Here is a 14,947-nt window from a genome sequence, read left to right on the forward strand (position 1 = left end):
CGCTCAGCGTCTGTCTCCACCTACCGGATTTACGGCGCACTCCACCAGGGCTACCTCTGTCTCCTGGGCTGAACGGGCAGGGGCTTCTCCTGAGCAGCTCTGCAAGGCAGCTACGTGGTCTTCCCTCCATACTTTCGCGAAGCATTATCATTGGATCTGGATTCCTACAGGGATTTGGCGTTTGGCAGGAAAGTCCTGCAGGCTGTGGTCCCCCCTAGGTATCAATTCGTTGGTATTCCTCCTATGCTGTCGTGGAAGGGACTAGAGAAATAAGAATTATTCTTACCGTTAATTCGGTTTCTAGGACCTTCCACGACAGCAGGTAATTCCCTCCCTTATCCTCGATGTTCCTGGATGTGTTGCACTTCTCATATGCTATGGGTTCTTTGTAAGACACTGGCTATGGGAGGTGGGAGGGTCCTTTTAACCTCTTTGTGCTTCCTGTCTCAATTAGGGCGTGGAGAGACAACCTCCTATGCTGTCGTGGAAGGTCCTAGAAACCGAATTAACGGTAAGAATAATTCTTATTTCTCAATATTTCAATACCTTTGTTTAAATTAAAAAACAAACATTTTAAAATAATTAATTGTTTTGTTTTTTGGGAATAGGTTCTGTTGCCCCCATGTAGTAGTTTTCAGACACTTAGTATCATCCTCCATCTAGGACTGTATGCAGGATTTCTTCCCATTCTTCCATGTAACCGGCTGGGAACTAAAAAATATAGGGAAGCCCTTTTTTTTTTTTAAATTTCATGAAATAATTATAGAAAAAAAATGACATGGGCTTCGCCCAATTTTTGAGTCCATCCAGGTACAACTAGGCAGCTGGTGATTGGAATCCGCAATGCAGAGTGCCCAAGCTTTCTGGGCACCCCAGATGCGAATTGCAGTCCGCAGCCACCCCAGAAAATGGCGCTTTCATTGAAGCGTCATCTTCTGGCGCTGTATCCAAATCTTCCAGCTGCCCTGATGCCGGGTGGCTCACTGGGTAATAATGGGGTTAGGGCTAGGTGTATATTATCAACTGGCCCTAAGCCCGAAATTCATGGACGTCACGCCAATATTAGACATGGCCACCATGAATTTCTAGTAAACATAAAAAATACACAACACACAGAAAAATATTTTTATTAGAAATAAAACAACACAATTAGTGACTCCATCTTTATTGAAATAAAGAACCCCCCTCCGCAGTAATCCTGGGTCAAGAGTCCCGCGCCGTCCAATCCGGATCCAATATCATCTGGGGCAAAAAAAAAAAACTACACAGTTCAGTGCAGCGTCGGACTGGGTACCGTACCGGAGGAAACTCCAGTAATGCCAGGCCTGGATTCAGGACACACACACACACACACACACACACACACACACACACACACACACACACACACACACACACACACACACAGTGTGCGCGTGCGTGCACACACACACACCACACACAGCGTGCGCACACACACACCACACACAGCGTGCGCGCGCGGCGCACACACACAGCGTGCGCACACACACACACAGCGTGCGCACACACACACGCACCATGCGCGCACACACACTGCACAGAATCACACACATACATAGCACAGACACACTGAATGCCAGGTCTTTCCTGCGGTGACCTGGCATTCAGAAGGTGAGCTCAGGTCAACACAGGGGCGCACGCACAGCATTGTGAACTCACCTGAGCCCCGGTGTCCTAGGCGGCTGCTGTGCTGGTAGCGTAGCAATCGCGTCAGCTCATCTCCAGTCCTGTTGTAACCGCGCACGCTCCCGCGGTCACAACGGGATCTGAAGAAGCGAGGGCGCATGCGCCGCCCTCTCGTGCACCCGGCTGCACGGTACAGCGGGCTTCAGTAACATGGCGCCAGAGATAAGCGCTATGCGCAGGCGCCAACTCCGACGTCATGTCACTGAAGAGGGAAATTTAAATACAGCCAGAGAGAGGGAGGAACAGGCGGGGGGGCGGGGATACACATGCATAACACGCCCGGACATCAGGAGAGAGGGAGGAACAGGCGGCGGGGATACAAGTGCATAACCCGCCCGGACATTAGGAGAGAGGGAGGAACAGGCGGCGGGGGGCGGGGATACACGTGCATAACACGCCCGGACATCAGGAGAGAGTGAGGAACAGGCGGGGGGGGGGAGGAGATACACGTGCATAACACGCCCGGACATCAGGAGAGAGGGAGGAACAGGCGGGGGGGGGGGCGGAGATACACGTGCATAACACGCCCGGACATCAGGAGAGAGGGAGGAACAGGCGACGGGGATACAAGTGCATAACATGCCCGGACATTAGGAGAGAGGTGCACACGTCAATCAAAAAGTGCACGAATTTTCAAACTTTATAAAGTTGGATTTCGCTGCCTAAACACCCGAGCTGCCCCCTGATGGTATGTACACACTGTGCCTGATAGTGCCAGTACTGCACTGGCTGCAGCTTATACACGAAAAACCTGATGTTTGGTTCCCTTTAATTATTTATTTAAATAAACAAAAAAAAAAAACTGAGTCACACTTGCGAGGGATACACTGCTTTCCCCGCCAAACGGCCGTCCTGCCGCCTGTGATTGGTTGCAGTCAGCTGACACGCTGCCACTCGGTGTGGGCTCATCTAACTAAAACCAATGACACGCACCGGTGGGCGGGCAAAACAATGAATATTGAATTGTCGGCTCCGTAAAGTAAAAGCGTGACCCGGAAGGAGTGTGCCTCCATAACACTGGCCCGGTGACTGCCACGCTGGCTCCTACCCCCATCACCTCCACAAACATTTTTAATCTCCAGATTCCGGTCCCCATTGACTTATATGGGCACCGGATTCCAGAGCGAATCACTCTTTGTAAAATCTGGCTGTGATCCGCCAGTCCCAGTTTTTGGCGGATCCGCTCAGCCCTAACTGAGAGTCATTGGATTTTGTGACTCCGGGGCATTTATCACAATAGCTGATCCCAGAGTAGTTCGGCCAGAGGCGATACATCATGGACCAGGGATGGTTATTGAATTGGCAGGAGGACAAAGGAGGAATATCCCAAAGGCGACTGTACATCTGGTCTTTGACTTTGGGATCAAGCAATGTGTGGTTGGGGTGATGAGCGGCCTGCCTGCAGATTTTCTGCTAGCAAATGATGTGGGAGATCTACAATGCCAATTTGTGGGTGCAGGAAACACAGTTTGAGTGAAAGAGGACACAAAGGGAAGCTTGTCCTTCCAACCCTACCGCTGTACAAAAGACTATCCACAGCTGAGCAACATGGACTTAAGTGGGGTGGCCAGAGGTCTGTGTAGACCTCATGGCGTACTCACTTATTAGGGAGAGGTTGTGATGGTGTGATATGGGGGGGGGGGGGGGTTGTGTATAATTTTGTGTAGGTTTGCATTTTAGGTGTGGTGCTCTGTCCATTCTATGTACATTGTCCTGTTTGCAAGGTTATCACCCCTTGCCAGGCTTTGTCCCCAAGTCTGGCGGAGGGGGCCTTGAGATTTACGAAACACTCTGCTTACCTGAGAGATTACTCAGTCTGTCTGAGAACTTCAAGACAGAAGCAGGAAGTTTCATCCTCTGTGGGAGAAGCCGGGGCTCCCCATATACCTGGACATTTATCGCTTACTGGAATATATACGTGTTTCTGGACTATTTTACCCTCTGGGTGGTGGATTATTTCATGGACAGTCTGATTTTGCTTAGAATGAAGGATCTCTGGATTGTTCACCCAGCTCTCGCTCTGTTGATTATGTGATATTGGAGAAGGACCCTGTCACAGCATTTTTTAGCGTAGAAACAAAATATGATAGGATAATTGATAGATAGCTACATAATAGCTTGATAGAGGGATAGCTAGATTGGCCAGCTTTTTTTTTTGGGGGGGAGGGGAATGATGTGGGGTACCCCCCATTTTTCCTATCTAACACATGAACAGCAGCAGCTGCAGGCTCTCTGCTGTACCTTGGCTGGTTATGAAAAATAGAGGGGATCCCACACTTCTTAAATTATTTGTTTTACATGATGTGGGGTCCCCCCTCGTTTTTCTAAACTAGCCAAGCTACAGCAGACAACTGGGGCTGATATTAGGGTGGGAAAGGCCATGGTTATTTGGCCCTTTCGATTCGTATTGAATTGATGATGCCCTACAACTTTGTAATTCACTTTATCTCGTTCCGTTTTCGAGATAAAAATGCTAACTCCATTGTTTTCCACCAGGTGGCGCTATAGGTGGTTTCATTGCGTAGCGCATGGCTACTTTACTATACCTAGACACCAATTGTATGCCTATAGCTGCCGCCGTTCTCAAGTTAATGGCGGTGGATAGGATATGGGTGGACACACTGTATGTAGACAGAGAGATACAATAGTTATTTTTCAATCTTTATATTTTTGCTCCCCTTCTTGCAGGAGTCGTAACGGGTTTTTTTTCCGTCAATCTTGACATGTGAGGGCTTGTTATTTTTGCAGGAAGAGTTGTACTTTTAAATGAAACCATAAGTTTTACCACATAGTGTACTGGAAAACAGCAAAAAAAAATAATATCCAGTTATGATTGCATGATTGTTTTTGGGATATTTTATTCACCATGTTCACTATATGGTAAAACTGATGTGTTGGTGTGATTCCTCAGGTCGGTGCGAGTTCGCAGACACCAAACATATATAGCTTTATCTAAGCAGTTAAAAAAAAAAAATGCAGAAGTTCGTCAAAAAAAAAAAAAAAAAAAAAAAAAAAAGTGGCGCACTTTGTGCTATTTTCCACGACCCATAGCGTTCTTTTTTCGTGATCTATGGCTCAGTGACTGCTTATTTTTTGCGTCTTGAGCTGACATTTTTAATTATATAATTAATAAAAAATTTTATTTGTGACAACCAAAAAACGTAATTTTGGCGTGTACTGATCAAATTGATTATATATTTTGATAAATCGAGCGTTTCTGAACACGGCGATACCAAATGTGTGTATATATTTGTAACCCTTTAATTTTCAATGGGGTGAAAGGGGGGTGATGTGAACTTAGGTTTAACTTTTTTTTCTATTTTATTTTACTAGTTCCCCTAGGGTACTATAAGGATCACCCGTCTGATCACTCATTCATTTCTGTTGATCAGAGCAGCACAGCTCTGATCAGCAGAAATGCTGCATTTCTGTTACAGCCACTGTCAGCTGTTACAGGAACTACATCATGATAGCAACAAGAGTAATCACATGACCTGTCACTACAATGGCAACCATTGGCTCCCAGTGATCACGGCACAGGCCTCAAATAGTGGCAGGGTAAGGCGCGTTCCTCGCTGCGATTTTTTTTTTTTTTTTAAATTGCATTGTCACATTTTGAAACCACGATCTAAGGGAGTTAACAGGCGCAGGTGGATCACGGATCCACCTGCACCTGATAGCCACACATGTCTGCTGATTTCAACAGCAGACGTGTGCAGGGATCACTGCCGGGCTCACCGCAGCAGCCATTACACCTTTATGATTTAGGACGTACTGGTACATCCTTGGTCGCAAAGGCGTTAAACTTTATTCCCCACTTACTAAAAACAGCAACTAAAAAAGTTACATAAGCACCAAAAGGAATCAACGGAGCATTGAGCTGCAGCATTGACACTGCGAATACACACACCAAAGAGGGCAAATGGCCAATATTGTGGGCAACACACTATGTGGCTGTTGCAAATCTAATTTTTTTTTCTGTAATATTGGGGGCTTGCTCCTGCATAAATAAAATGTGATTGGCAGCAGCAGCAAAATTATAATGTGGCTCTTATTTCTCATCCTATCAATTACGTCTGCAGTCTTCTTTTTATGTAGTCACAAACTATCTGTACAGTTTCTTCAGTGTTTTATGGATTTCTTTATCTCTAGAAATCAGCTTTAATATTCTCTAAAGTAAATTTTCTACTTTTTTGGAAGAGAAACTGAAGAAGGTGCAGAATTGGAAGTAGAGTCTGGTATATAGCGGTGGCTTGGGACTGGTATAAGCACACATGGCCATATACCATATTTTTTCGTTTTATTCGGCCCTGATTATAAGACGCACCCCAAATTTAGAGCAGGAAAATAGTTAAAAATAATCTTTATAAGACGGACCCTCATTTTAACATTTAATCAGCTCACCGGGGGGGGAAGCAGCGGTGGTGGAGAGGCTCAGGAGAACGGGACGGTGATGCTGCAGGCTCAGTGGGAGGTCGGCAATACTGCGGGCTTGGTGGTGTCCCGGCGGTGGGCGCCATTGATATGACTGTGGGGGTGTCCCTGCAGTGGAGCGACTCAGGAGGGTCACAGGGTGGGGTATCGTGGCGGCCGATGCCATTGATCTGACTGCGGGCTCCATTGAATCGCCTGAGGTTGACGAGATGGACCTCAAGAATAGGGCGCATGCGCAATTAGGACTCCGCTGCCATTTTCATGAAGTCCATCACATCAACCGCGGGCGATTCAATGGAGCCTTAAGTCGGATCAATGGTACGGCGGCCACGATACCCCGCCCTGTGACCCTCCTGAGCCACTCCATTGCAGTGACACCCTCTCCTCCAAGCCCTCAGTATCGACGACCCTCCGTCCTGGGATCCCGCTCCACCACCGCCACCCCGGTAAGCCATATCCGGATTATAAGACGCACCTCTTGGGATTGGGGTTGGGATGCGTCTTATAATCCGGAAAACACAGTAGTTGAGCTACAGGGGGAAAAAAAAAAAAAAAACAGGCAACAAGTCAGATTTCTATAACACCGACACCTCAAAGTCCAGCGTCACCATGACCGCAATATTTATAAAAGTACTACTGTCTCTTTAAAAAGCTTTTCCCATAAAAATGACAGCGGTTTAAATCAGTTCTTAAATTTTATTTAATAAAAAATGAGAACACATTGTATAACAATGTCACGATACGACCATTCCTGACGTGGCCTCCGGGGAGCGGCTGCCACAGCGGGCACAATGGGATCGACGCTCTGCCGACAGGCAACTGTACTGACCATGACCGGGCTAAGCGTGTAGCCGAGTCTATGGCAGCGCGCCCCCGCGGAAGCCGTCTCGCCAACGCGCCCCCGCGGCAGCCATCTCGCCAACGCGCCCCCGCGGCAGCCGTCTCGTCAACGCGCCCCCGCGGCAGCCGTCTCGTCAACGCGCCCCCGCGGCAGCCATTTTTTTTTTTTTTTTTTTTTTTTTTTTAAAGCCAGTAGATGAGAAAAAGTTTTAACAAAATCAAAAATGGAGATTTTTCAGGAACATCGACGACCATAATCTTTGTCCACATTTTATATTTTACCCATAAAAGCTTCAATTAATCGGAGGCCGGTGACAGAAATCCTTGATGCGGTTCATCTCAAGGAAAACATCAATCAGGAATAAAGTCATCCTGTTCAGTTTCTTGATTGGATGAGGGTCCAGCGTCCCCTTATAAAACGTGACGCTGATGCTGGTCAGGATCCGCCTTAACTATCACATTCGACGGGGCGGAGTCTGCTCCCGCGTATCCCTTTATAGTCCAGTCCATACTGACTTCAGCAGATGCTCTGGTCTGGCCATCGTATCGATCAATGACCTCCTATATTCCAGAGCTAAGTCCTCCACTTACTCATGGGTCATCCCACCACCGAACATACTGCACATACTGATGGAAAAGCCCCAGAAATGATTTAGGAGGATCCCCTTCCCGGGGTCAAGTATCCCAAGGAATCAGTCTACATCAGACCATGTTTGAGAAAAGCACTATGACCGGTCCCGTAATCCCGAAAGACAAGAGGGGACACGTTACTGATTACTACCATATGGAGGGCTGTAATGATGGAAGGTATCTGGTCCTAGAGGGGTGGGATGAGGGGGTCACTGTCCTGTGTGCACCTCCTCCGAGGCCTGGACCGTGCTCAGGTACTGCCAGCTGAGGGCGGCGAGCAGCATAGCACACGACAAATAAATGGGGGAGAAGCTGTGGCGGGACACTAGGGGGCCGCTGGAGAGGCTCAGCTTCTGCACGGTGGAGACGATGTTCTGTGTGCGGCCAGAGGAGGGGTCCGTCAGCGGGATCTTCTGGTAGATCTGAAGGAAAAATAAAATATATATGTTTCTTGATCTTGGTGCATACATTTTAAAACAGAATCAGATTTCAAAATAGACCTGATGAGGCTGATGTACTGACTGTGATAATCCAGTGGCTGTATGATTTGGATATTATACGAGTTCATCTGTAGAGTAAGAGCCCCCAATACATATAAGTATATTTACTGTCTGCCCACCCAGTGTGACCGAAATCCGCAGCTTGTACTGAGCAGTGTTAGATCTCAGCAGCATCAGAAGGGAGGAGGGTCACTGAGGAGCCGACACTTTGGCTGATGCTAAGGATTGCTCTGCACAGCACAAGCGATAGGGGACTTGAAGCTGCAATCATCCTAAGTGGGACAGCTCGCCCAAAGAAAAAAAAAACAAAAAAACCCAAAACCTCATACTGCTATATTAACGGAACAATAAAAAAAAAAGTTATGGTTCTTGGAAAAAGGGGAGGAGGAAAAAAAAAAAAGAATTTTGTTTACTTACCGTAAATTCTTTTTCTTATAGTTCCGTATTGGGAGACCCAGACATTGGGTGTTTAGCTTCTGCCTCCGGAGGACACACAAAGTACTACACTAAAAAGTGTAGCTCCTCCCTCTGAGCATATACACCCCCTGGATAACCAAATATAGCCTGTTTAGTGCAAAAGCTGAAGGAGAATAGCCACCCACAAGTAGAGATAGAGCAAGAACCGGAACAACCGGAGACTCTGTCTACAACAACAGCCGGTGATAACACACGGAACAAGAACTGCCAACAGGCAACAGGGAGGGAGCTGGGTCTCCCAATACGGAACTATAAGAAAAAGAATTTACGGTAAGTAACAAAATTCTCTTTTTCTTTATCGTTCCTATGGGAGACCCAGACATTGGGACGTCTCAAAGCAGTCCATGGGTGGGAATAAACAGAAAACTGAGAAGTAGGCGAAACCTAACTTCACAAATGGGCGACAGCCGCCTGAAGGATGCGTCTGCCCAAGCTCGCATCTGCCGAAGCATGAGCATGCACTTGGTAGTGCTTCGAAAAGGTATGCAGACTAGCCCAGGTGGCAGCCTGACCGACCTGCTGAGCCATAGCCTGGTGCCTGAAAGCCCAAGAGGCACCGACAGCTCTGGTCGAGTGTGCCTTGATCCCCGGCGGGGGAGGCACTTGAGTACACTGGTAGGCATCGGAAATGGCCGACCTAATCCAACGAGCTAAGGTCGGCTTAGAAGCCGAGAGGCCCTTACGCCGACCTGTGGTCAGCACAAAAAGAGAGGTGCACCGCCTAAGAACAGCGGTGCGTGACACATAGATCCGGAGCGCCCGCACCAGATCCAGAGTATGCAACGCTTTTTCAAAGCGATGAACAGGAGCCGGACAAAAGGAAGGCAGGGAAATGTCCTGGTTAAGGTGGAAAGGAGAAACCACCTTAGGGAGAAAGTCCGGAGTCGGACGGAGAACCACCTTGTCTTGATGAAAAACCAAAAAAGGTGACTCCGAAGAGAGCGCAGCCAAATCAGAGACTCTCCTGAGGGAAGTTATGGCCACCAGAAAGACCACTGTCTGTGAAAGACGAAACAAAGAAACCTCCCTAAGAGGCTCAAAGGGGGGTTTCTGCAAAGCCGTGAGGACCAGATTGAGGTCCCAGGGATCCAAAGGCCGCCGGTAAGGCGGAATGATGTGAGATGCGCCCTGCATGAAGGTGCGCACGTGAGCCAGCCGGGCGATACGCCGCTGGAACAACACTGACAGAGCCGAGACCTGTCCCTTGAGGGAATTGAGGGATAGTCCTAGCTGCAGACCGGACTGTAGAAAGGACAGGAGGGTCGGCAAGGAAAAAGGCCAAGGAGCATGGCCGGAAGAGCGACACCAGGACAGGAAAATTCTCCAGGTCCTGTGATAGATTTTGGCCGAGGAAGACTTCCGAGCCCGAGTCATAGTGGAGATGACTTCTGGAGGGATACCAGAAGTCGTCAAGATCCAGGACTCAAGAGCCACGCCGTCAATCTGAGAGCCGCAGAATTCTGGCGGAAAAACTGACCTTGTGAGAGAAGGGCTGGACGGTCTGGGAGATGCTACGGCACCTCTACGGACAGATGGAGCAGGTCTGGGTACCAAGCTCGCCTGGGCCAGTCTGGAGCAATGAGGATGACCCGACTGCCCTCCATTCTGATCTTGCGCAGGACTCTGGGCAAGAGAGCTAGAGAGGGAAACACGTAGGACAGACGAAACTGGGACCAATCTTGAACCAGCGCGTCCGCTGCAAAGGCCTGAGGATCGTGGGAGCGAGCCACGTAAACCGGAACCTTGTTGTGCCGGGATGCCATTAGATCCACTTCCGGAGTGCCCCACTTGCGGCAGATTGACCGAAACACTGCCGGATGCAGAGCCCACTCGCCGCTGTCCACGGTTTGACGGCTGAGATAATCTGCCTCCCAGTTTTCCACGCCTGGGATGTGGACTGCGGATATGGTGGACTTTGAGTCCTCCGTCCACTGAAGGATGTGTTGAACCTCCAACATTGCCAGGCGGCTGCGTGTCCCGCCTTGGTGATTGATGTAGGCAACCGCTGTCGCGTTGTCTGACTGGACTCAAATGTGCTTGCCCGCCAACAGGTGGTGAAAGGCTAAGAGCTAGAAGCACAGCTCTGATTTCCAGCACATTGATCGAGAGGGCTGATTCGGACGGAGTCCAAGTGCCCTGCGCTCTGTGGTGGAGATATACTGCTCCCCAGCCGGATAGACTGGCATCCGTGGTGAGGATCACCCAGGACGGAGCCAGGAAGGAGCGTCCCTGAGACAGAGAGAGGGGCCGAAGCCACCACTGAAGGGAGCCCCTGGTCTGTGGCGACAGAGCCACTAACCTGTGCAAGGAAGAAGTACGCTTGTCCTAACAGCAGAGAATGTCCAGCTGCAGAGGATGCAGATGGAACTGGGCAAAGGGAACCGCTTCCATTGACGCCACCATCTGACCCAGCACCTGCATTAGGTGCCTGATGGAATGACGGCGGGGCCTCAGCAAAGAGCGCACCGCCAGATGGAGGGACTGCTGTTTGACTAAGGGCAGCTTCACTAGTGCCAGCAGAGTCTCGAATTGCATCCCTAGGTACGTGAGCTTCTGGGTCGGAGTCCGAGTGGATTTGGGCAGATTGACAAGCCACCCGAATTGGACTAGAGTGGCGAGAGTGAGCGAGACACTCCGCTGACAGTCTGCACTGGATGAAGCCTTGACTAGAAGGTCGTCCAGGTAAGGAATCACTGCCAACCCCTGGAGGTGCAGAACCGCAACCACTGCTGCAAAAAGGAACCGTCCTTTTTGGGGACTAGGAAGAGATTTGAGTAGAAACCTCTGAACCGTTCCCGGGCGGGAACCGGTACAATTACTCCGTTGGCCTGCAAGGATGCCATGGTCTGTGAGAAGGCGGCGGCCTTGGAGCAGGGGGGAGTTGACAGAAAAAATCTGTTTGGCGGGCTGGAAGAGAATTCTATCCTGTAGCCGTGGGAGACGATATCCCGCACCCACTGATCGGAGACATGTTGAAACCACACGTCGCCAAAGTGGGAGAGCCTGCCACCGACCACGGACGTTGCTGGCGCGGCCAGATAGTCAAGAGGAGGCTGCCATAGTGGCAGCAGCTCCTGCGGTCTTCTGAGGACGCGGCTTCGTGCGCCAGTTGGGTTTTTGGTCCTTGGCTGAGTTAGGCTACTTTCACACATCCGGCTTGAGCCCTGCGGCTCAATACGGCTGTGCAAGCTATGCAACGGATGCGGTGAAAACACCGCATCCTTTGCATAAGTTTTTACCATGCGGCCCGCCCGGTTTTTGCCGCTTGCGGCATGCTACTGAGCATGCGCAGTGGCAAAAACCGCATGCGGCGGCCGGATGCGGTATTTGCCGCATCGCGCCGCATCCGGCCACCATAGGCATGCATTGAGAGATGCGCCGCATCGGCCGAATGCGGGTTTTTTTGCCGCACGAAAAAACGTGCCAGGCAACGTTCCATCCGGCCACCGCATCGGCTAAATCTGCCGCATGCGGCAAAAACCGGATGGAACGCAAGGCCATGCGGCACAATGCGGCACTAATTAAAGTCTATGCAGGAAAATCGCAACCGGCAGCAAAAAAAACCGGTTGCGATTTTCCTGCAAAGTGCCGGATTGTGCCGCAGAAGAAAAACCGGAGGTGTGAAAGTACCCTTAGTGGACGAGGCCGAGGGCTTAGAGGACGACCAGTTTGAGGAACGAAAGGAACGAAACCTCGACTGGTTCCTGCCCTGGACAGGTTTCCTGGTTTTAGTTTGTGGCATGGAAGTACTCTTCCCGCCAGTAGCCTCCTTAATAATTTCATCCAGCTGTTCACCGAACAGCCTGGACCCAGCAAATGGGAGCCCAGCAAGGTACTTCTTTGAAGAAGCATCTGCCTTCCACTCTCGAAGCCACAAGATCCTGCGGATAGCGAGGGAATTAGCCGAAGCCACCGCAGTGCGGTGAGAAGCCTCCAGCATGGCAGACATGGCATAGGATGAAAAAGCTGAAGCTTGGGAAGTTAAAGCAACCATTTCGGGCATAGATTCCCTGGCGAGGGAATGCATCTCCTCTAGAGAAGCAGAGATGGCTTTGAGAGCCCACACTGCTGCAAAAGATGGGGAGAACGAGGCCCCTGCCGCCTCATATACAGATTTGGCCAGAAGGTCAACCTGGCGGTCAGTGGAATCCTTGAGAGGTGCCATCAGCCACCGATACAACTGTCCGGGCTGAGAGTCTAGACACCGGAGGGTCTACCTTTGGTGAATTAGCCCACTCCTTGACCACCTCAGGTGGAAAGGGAAAACGGTCATCAGAACCACGCTTTGGGAAGCGTTTGTCAGGACAGGCTCTGGGCTTTGTCACAGTGGCCTGAAAACTGGAGTGGTTAAAGAACACACTCTTTGTCCTCTTAGACAAGGTAAACTGGTGCTTTTCTGCCAAAGAGGGTTGCTCCTCTGATACTGGCGGATTGAGGTCCAGTACAGAATTAATGGACGCAATCAAATCACTAACATCTGCGTCACTTTCGGACAGATCAATGGGGCACATGGAGGTAGCCTCTGAGCCCCCTGTAAAGGCATCCTCCTCGTCCCGCGAGTCAGCTTCTGAATCAGAGCCACGGGACGAGGAAGGAGAGGGAGCCCTGCGTCTCCTTTTAGGAGGACGGGGTCTGGGACCAGATGAAGAATCCTCTGTGAGCTCCGCTGAGAGAGCCCTAGCAGCAGAGGCGCCCTGAGAAGGGGGCTGATGCATGGTCAGCAAAGTCCGGGACAGCTGTCCCATGGAGTCGGCAAAAGACTGGGAGATTGACCTAGAGAAGGATTCTACCCAAGCCGGGGGTTCAGCCACAGGACCCGGAGCAGCCGGAGGGACCACTGTGGGTGCGATTCCAGGCTGAGGCATTGCCAGGTTAGAGCAGGCATCACAATGTGGATATGTGCTCGGTTCAGGCAGCACGAGCGTACATGCAGTGCATATTGAGTACAGCCTTGCAGCCTTGCTCCTCGTGTGAGACATGCTGCTGAAGTGGGGGCTCTGAGCCAGAATGGCCCCCAGAGAGTATATAAGCAGGTCCACAACCGGAGGTTGTGGCTTACCAGACCGTTTGTGTGCCCTCCAGATCCCACAGCCCGGACCCCCAGACAGATTAGCAGAGATGCTGCAGCCAGCGCCGATCGCTGATAAAATGGCGCCGGAGCGAGGAGAGGGGGCGGGGCCTACTCTGAGAGCGGGATCTGGAGGGCCAAGGAGATTTACAGGGGAGGGGACATTTCCTCAGAGAGGAGTGTCCCTCCCCTGTGCCGAACGGCCGCTGGGCGGAGCCGCACTGTCCCTCTGCATGACTGACACACTGACATGCAGGGGCAGTGAAATCGAAACTAGGCCTCAGGCGAAGCCGGGGCCTAAATTTAAGCGATGCGGCCGGCGCGCAGGCACCATCGGCGCGGTTCTCAGGTGAAAACCAGAGAACCGGCCGGAAATGTCATAACAGATACACAGCCCACTCTCCCCAACAATAAAGTACAAGGGACCCCCCGAAAATAACGTCTCAGATACTTAGCTTGTGAGACGCAGGGTTTCAAGTCCATGGGGATGAGTGCTCCGTCCGGCAGGATCCTGAAGGGCTGCGGATGGAGACCGGTCTCCTGCAAGGCAGGGAGAACCGTGCTGGCTCCCACTTCAAGCCAGAGCCCGAGGGATGGTGAAGGAGCGCGGCATGTAAGGCTCCAGCCCTGGAATCAACCTTAACAACACCGCCGACACAGTGGGGTGAGAAGGGACATGCCGGGGGTCCAGGCTTGGACCCGCTTTTCTTCAAACTCTTTCCAAAAATCAAAAATCAGATGAGAATGCATGTGTGGATGTGACCTCCTGAACACAAAGCATTGAACTGGCTAGATCTGGATCTCCAGGGGGTGTATAAGCTCAGAGGGAGGAGCTACACTTTTTAGTGTAGTACTTTGTGTGTCCTCCGGAGGCAGAAGCTATACACCCAATGTCTAAGTCTCCCATAGGAACGATAAAGAAAAAAAAAAGAAAAAAAAAAGAACCAATGTCAGTACAGTGTATACAATATAATGACCGCGATTAATCAGCCAGGGGCTCCTCTTCCGGACCCTTTAAATGTAAACCGGTTCATTGGTTTTAGGAAAACCCAATGTCATATGAAAACATTTCCGCAAATAATTAGGACCATAGGCTCACTATCATTGAGGTCAAGGGCTGACCCAAAAGTCTGCAGTCACAGGGTGCGGTGCACACACTGTCAGGATTCCCCTTGCGAGCAGTATCATGGCTGTGTTTTTCAACAATGTAGGCCATAAAAACCACACTTTAACCCCTTCCCCCGGGCGATTTTCCACTTTTTTTTTTTTTCACTCCCCTTCTTCCGATAGC

The 14,947-nt window shown here is 50.4% G+C and overlaps 1 protein-coding gene across 2 annotated transcripts in view; it reads right to left on the minus strand.

Moving 5' to 3' along the window:
• Nucleotides 1-6,823: 6,823 nt before the first annotated feature.
• FDFT1 (farnesyl-diphosphate farnesyltransferase 1) overlaps nucleotides 6,824-14,947 on the minus strand; it is a 44,883-nt gene continuing 36,759 nt past the window's right edge. For both annotated transcript variants that reach the window (XM_075341245.1, XM_075341244.1), the window contains one exon: nucleotides 6,824-8,033. In XM_075341245.1, the coding sequence (XP_075197360.1) occupies nucleotides 7,821-8,033 (213 nt within the window). In that variant the 3' untranslated portion in view covers nucleotides 6,824-7,820. The remainder of the gene's footprint in view (nucleotides 8,034-14,947) is intronic.

Source organism: Anomaloglossus baeobatrachus, chromosome 3 (assembly GCF_048569485.1).
Source record: "Anomaloglossus baeobatrachus isolate aAnoBae1 chromosome 3, aAnoBae1.hap1, whole genome shotgun sequence".
Lineage (NCBI taxonomy): Eukaryota > Metazoa > Chordata > Amphibia > Anura > Aromobatidae > Anomaloglossus > Anomaloglossus baeobatrachus.